Source organism: Nannospalax galili, unplaced genomic scaffold, assembly GCF_000622305.1.
Source record: "Nannospalax galili isolate Female #2095 unplaced genomic scaffold, S.galili_v1.0 scaffold974, whole genome shotgun sequence".
NCBI lineage: Eukaryota > Metazoa > Chordata > Mammalia > Rodentia > Spalacidae > Nannospalax > Nannospalax galili.
In genome coordinates, this window is record NW_008335438.1 from 1,515,389 (window position 1) to 1,521,576 (window position 6,188).

At 45.9% G+C, this 6,188-nt stretch overlaps 1 protein-coding gene across 4 annotated transcripts in view; it reads left to right on the top strand.

The window, feature by feature from the left end:
• Vti1a (vesicle transport through interaction with t-SNAREs 1A) overlaps positions 1–5,343 on the top strand; it is a 368,172-nt gene extending 362,829 nt beyond the window's left edge. For all 4 annotated transcript variants that reach the window (XM_008830172.3, XM_008830169.3, XM_008830173.3 and 1 more), the window contains one exon: positions 4,257–5,343. Coding sequence is in view for 2 of the 4 variants with exons in the window: in XM_008830169.3 (XP_008828391.1) it covers positions 4,257–4,350 (94 nt within the window). In the remaining 2 variants the exon portion in view is untranslated. The remainder of the gene's footprint in view (positions 1–4,256) is intronic.
• Positions 5,344–6,188: the final 845 nt, after the last annotated feature.

Sequence of the window (6,188 nt, forward strand, 5' to 3'; positions counted from 1 at the left end):
TTCTTCTCTTACATTAGTCAAAGTTAAAAGGAAGGGTGGCTTACTATACAAGTTTATCATGTCTTCAGGGTCAGTCCTGTTTCTCTGACCTTCATAGGGCAGCTCACTTCTTAGGCTAACTTCCTTATGAAAACAAAATGGCTGCCGCACATTCAGGCCTAACTTCTATATACCAGCCCTCCCCGCAGAGGTGGAACGTCCCACTGCTAGGCTGCTTTAAGTTACATACCTATTCCTGATCAAGTCATTGTGGCTAGGGGAATGGAGTACACTGGTCACCACTGCATAGGTCACAGCTCAATCTAATCTCTGTGGTCCTTAGGAAGCACAGTGCCTTTGCTGGCTTGCTGAGAGCTCATATGAACACCATCCACTCCTGAGCACACAGCTGAAGAAGCTCCTGATTCTTCAGTGAGAAGAGTTATAGCCAAGTAGACACAGAAGGAGCCCAACTTTTGAAGACCAAGAGGCAAAAACTAATCCTCAGGGAACACAGTTATAACCCTTCATCAGACCTTGGATGCTGAGCTATATCAACCCTGAGCCTCACTTAGCTTGCACCGCCTACTCCTCTTCCCCAAAGAGGGGCACAGTTATGTTATGCTGCAATAACAAACAATCCTCAAAGCTCATTGCTTTAGTTCAAGTCTTTTGTGGATCCAGGAGAGTCCCCAGGATTGTGGTCCTCAATGTGATGGACTAGGGATGCAAGCAAAAAGAGCTTTCACTATCCTGTAAATGCACTCTCTGGAACATGCAGGCCTTACATCAAAACAGCATGGCAGGGGCCCCACTGGAGGGTGTAGCACTTAAAGGTCAGCAGGAAATGAAAGCATGCACTTTTGCAGGAATTTCATTGGCCAAAGCAAGTCCCATGACAAGGCCCAACATCAAGGGTCAGGTCAGGGCAGCAAGAGGTACCCCTCAAGCAGAGATCCACGTCAGGGGGCGGCCAGCCTCCTTCCCTTGAACCAGCCCTCTGTGATCCTGCCTGCCACACACAGGAGCTTGTTTCCAGGAAGGGGAGGAGACTAGGAAAGATTAACCACTCCCTGGGTTCCACACAGGGATCAGTATTTTCAATAGTACTTTGTGAGTTCATCCTCAAAGTAAATGGTTAATTCATCTTATATCAACAGCACTGTGATTCATAATGTAAACTTGGAGAATTTTTGATGTTCCGGGCCCGCATTCCTTTTAATTTGGCCCTGCATTCTTTTAAAGCCACAGTGCGCTCACTTAATAGAATGCAGCATGCAAATGCACAAGTTTTTGCCTGGAGGCAGTTTAGCCTGGCTGTTTCAATAGATGTCTTCTTTCAAGTGTATACTCTTTCTTAAATTATTTACCGGGTAAACACACTTTGCATTTTCAAAAGGGAGATTAAGATTGCTTGCTGCAGATCTAGTAGAACATCAAGGCCCCTTACCCAGAGTTTAGAGCAAGTTACTTCTGACTGCCCCCCAAGTTCCTTCTCTGGCTTTCTAGCTGGAGCCTCCTTGACCTGGCTGGCTTTTCTGATCCCTCTGAACCCTGCAACTTACATTCTTTTCTGCTTTACCCCAAGCAATATGGACCCAGCCAGCCCACGGCAACTAGCTATGACTCTACTCCAGGCTTCCTCACAGCCTTGCCAGCCTTTGCTTCGTCCTCCCCACTGTCTCAGCCCTGTCCACTAAATTAATGGCTTGCTTTTCTGGCCCTGAGAGATCTATATTTGCCCATCTCCTTTGAGGTCCAAAGCTAGCTTGATGGCCTGGCCAGGCAAGCTTACTTACAGCCCTCTCTGTTCCAGCCTTCTGCCCTTCTGCTCCCCTCCGCTCCATTGTCTGGCAGCCTTTTACATAGAAGCACCCATGTCTTCTGCCGGCACACACCTGGGAGCCGGGATGGCTTAGTCCTTCCCCCAGGTTCAGGGAGAAGATCCAAAGCTGCTCTGAGAAGGCACTGCGGCATGTAGCTGCGTCTTTGGGGACTGATTTCTACTTTTACCTTCATCCTTTCCTACACTGACTCCCTGACATTTTCTTCCAGTTTCCCCTCCATTCTGCATTGAATGGTGTGGTTATGACTGCCAGGGGCAGCGCTCTGTCACTATCATTCCTTGGAGAGTTCTCAGTCCTCCTCCCAAATGCCAGCCCTGAAAGGTACTCGGGCTTTAAAGGTGAATCCTGTGTAGCCCATACACGCAGTGGTGTGGTGATAGGGATGCCAGTCAGCATGGGTACCCAGGAGGGTGTGGCCCAGCTAAGAAGAGCTAAGGATTTGACGACCCCTGTGCATTTATTTTATTAACTGTGTAGCAGATAAAGAAAGTAACGTCCATAGTCGACCTTCCTGCATGTCCATCATGGCTGCCTTAGGGCCCTCATCCCACTAATAAAATGGTTGTCACTCAAGCAATAAGAAATAAGAAAGATGCACTACCGCAGATTATTTAAGGCAAATCTAAAAAGCATTTTCATGCTTTTAAATGTTTTGCTACTGAGTTTCAATTTTGTGGATTTCTTTTGCAAATCCGACATGGGTGGCTACAGTAAATAGAGCTTTTGACAATGACTTGAGCAAATGGGACTTGTGGGGACTTGTGTCCCTTCCAGAGAAAGGGAGAAAAATCGATTTGAGTTTTAGATGGAGCCACCAAGTAGCAACAGTTGGTGTCCCTAATTAGCTTCACTTTAATAAGCCCTGAAGTGCTGTTTTTATTTACTTATTGGGTGGGACAGAAAATCTTCCTGCCTCCTGGATAAATATGGCCTGTTAAGTCTGAATTAGCTGTCATCACAGAAGAATTAATGTGAGGCACAAGCTTTCCAGTGGGGAAGAGAAGAAATAAACGAGACAGATCCTTACAGAGCCTCTCGTGATAAATGAGGATGAAGCATACCATTTATCTCCCGAGAGGCCCATAGACATGGGTACTAAAGCAGTTTTGCGGAAGACGTGTCAGCAAATGCGATCATTTTGTAACCTGTCACAAGAAGGAACCGGTCCTGTTAGGGGCCACAGGGGAGTGGGCCACTCTGATGGGACAGTTCGCATCCATCCATAAGGAAGGAGGGGTTGGGTGGGGAGGACTCAACCGAAAGCACAACCTGATGTCATCCACCTTCCACGAAACAAACATCCGAGAGGCAAGAAAAGGTTGCCAGACCGGACCCGGTGAAGGTTTCTTTGTAACGATACAAAGAACGCATCACTGACTAAGTGCAGACCTGGCCGAGCCCCACCTGGCTCCTCCATGTAGAAGACCCTGACCAGGGTCCTGTGTCCCCTGGAAGACACAGACCTCTTTGCACGTGCCTCTGCGGGGTGGGAGTGGGACGGAGTTGCCGCGGGCTCGAAGCTGGGTGGGCAGCCGGCTAGACAGCCAGCAGCTCTGGGTTTCTATTTCCGTGCGCTCTGTAAGAGCAGCAAGCGTGGGCGAGGCTGTTTGACCTAGGTTCCCTTTGAAAGGCTCAACAAAGCATTCTGGTGTGCGACCTCTTTTCTCCGAATGAGGTAACAAATTATGAAACAACTTTTGCGGAAGCGCACTGCAGGCATCAGGAGCACGTGTCTCCTTGCTCCTCTCTCTGAGGTTAGCATCACAGGGCCAGACCAAGGGACCCACAGTCCCTGAAAGCGAGAGCCCACCCACAGCTTACACACCAGGCACCTTGAGGATCTTGTGTTCTCTCTCATTTCCATGTTTTTGCACTAGAGAGTAAATGTAAGGTTTCCTCCTGGCGTGACGACGCGTGAGCCACACTGACAGGTGAGGGCTTCACAACCTAAACTGCAAGTTTGACACTTGCTTCTTAATCCTGTCCTTTCCCTGTCTCTCTTTTACTTTTCCCCCAGGTATTTTTGTACAGGTAAGTACCTTGCTGACATGTTTCCTTGGAGTCTTTTTCTTTCTCAGGAAACACTGAAAAAAAAAAAAAGACGTCTCACATTTTAAATTAAAAAGAGAAGCTCACATGGGGCCCTTGATCACTTAAAGAAGCTACATGGTACCCAGAGCCTGGAAAGCCACTGATTTGAGTTAGCTTTACAGTAAGCATTCTCTGACCATCAGGTGATAGCCACTGCCAAGTTGTTTGGAAAACTAGTACACACACACACACACACACACACACACACGTGCACATGCATTCGCACACAGCTTCTACCCCACTTTTCAGGCTATGGTTTTATTAGCGAACTTGGGATTGGATGATGTTTGCCGGATGCTGTCCATTTATCCACATGTGTTTTTCTTCTCTCTCCCCCAGAATCATCCAGAACCGCATCCTGCTCGTCATCCTGGGCATCATCTTGGTCATCACCATCCTGACTGCCATCAGTTTCTTTGTCAGAAGACACTGATGTATCTGCTCTCCCTTGATAAACAGCCACCGTGGCTTGTTCTGAGTAATTAAGACAAAATGGTCACATGAATCATTCTTTTGCACTGACAGGCCCCCAGTGACCTTGTGTCTCCCCCTCACCACTGTTCAGCTGGAGTGCAGAGTGTAAAAATATTTTCTATTACTGTTTGCATGTGGGTTGGTTTCCCTTTTTAGGTTGGTCTTCACCCAGATTTGTTTTTTGTAGGTAAACGTGAATGCTTACTTGCCTTTTGGTCATTTCATCTACCCCATCCAAAATAGCTTTGATGACATTCTTCCTTGTCCCGTGGAGAGGTCTGGGGTTATGGTTTGGGAGGCCACCTGACGACTCAGACAGAGGAGCATCTATTTGTCACGTACCTCTCTTCACCAAAAAAAGTCCTGCGATGTTCATGGATAAAAATGGAAGGAAAAATGAGAGGCCAGAGCCTGTGACCAGCTCCAACAGACCAGACCTGTCCCTTCCCAGGAATAATGAATATAGTCACCCTGCCCAAGTGCTTTTATTGCAAAGGAGGGTATTTAATGTCACTTGTACAGGAAATTGACTTAGCACTTTCCCTGTTTTTCTATTGCATAATTTTTTAACCCGAGAATATTTTTGCTGAAGCTGCCCAATATCTACTTTTCACAGTTTGGTTTCTGGCTACAAGAAATATTTTCTTGCCTTCCCCAAATGCCATACTCCCCAGAATTTGCTGGCAACATGAGGATTGGCACAGTATTTCATTGTGACCTCATCTTCCCTGACCTGTGTAAGCTCTTCTGTATCCCTTCGGTTTTAATATTTGCTCTGCCAACAGCAGCCCTTATACATGCAAAAGGCCTGACAAGGTTCTCCCCACATCCACTCCAGTATGTAAAGAGAACATGAATATTTCAGTAAGAGTAAGAGATGCCTCCGTTGCTGTGAAATTTCCGATGTGATAATAAAAATGAGAGTTCTACAGGACTATCCAATAGAAATAAACTTTATGGGAAGTGTTCACTGACTAACCTCCTTTCAAAGAACCAGTGATGGTGGAGTGCTACAAAAGGATGCCGGTTTTTTTTTTTTTAAACTAACAAATGTTAGCAAAGCCTTCCTCAATTCTCTATGTATTCAAACCTCTCACATTCTTTGTGATTTTCTTCCCTTTCTTTCTGTGTGAGGTAACCCGGAATTGCGTTCAAAATGAGTTCATTTGTGATCAAGCTAAAAGTGTCCCAAGCTGAGGTCACTCCCCCGCCCCCAGTCATGAAACAAAATGTGTTTTTCTTAAGGCTTCATAGGCACTTATAGGTCTGTACTATCTTTTGAATATAATTGGAAGCTTTGAATTCTTGAAAGCAAACCTGTTCTCTTCATAAAAAATGCTAACCACCTGTGCTCATGGATCAAGATCATGCCACACTTGGTTTTTTTTTCCCCCAAACTCAGAAGAGAACCATAATAAAGTATAGTAGAAATGCAGAATGCAAAATTCACCAGAGAAACTGTACTTATCGAAACAGGCTGTGGCTTGTCTGTGTTCAGATAAATCATTTATTATCGTGTAAATAAAAGTGCAGCCTCCATGTCGGAGAGATGGTATGGGATTTTGGCCGAACAAAGTAGGACAGCAAAGAGGCAGGCCTAAAAGCTACACTGTTTTTCCTGTCAGCCTAAGAAACCACCTCAGCAAAATACCTTTTTATTCTGATAGCTGAATTCTGGACATGCTAAATATGTCAAAGAAACCATTAAAAAACAAGGAAACAAACAACCCCCTTCTCTCTCTGAGACACTGATGCTGGCAAAGTGGCCCAACCCCTCTGCTGGCTTCCTTGGAACTG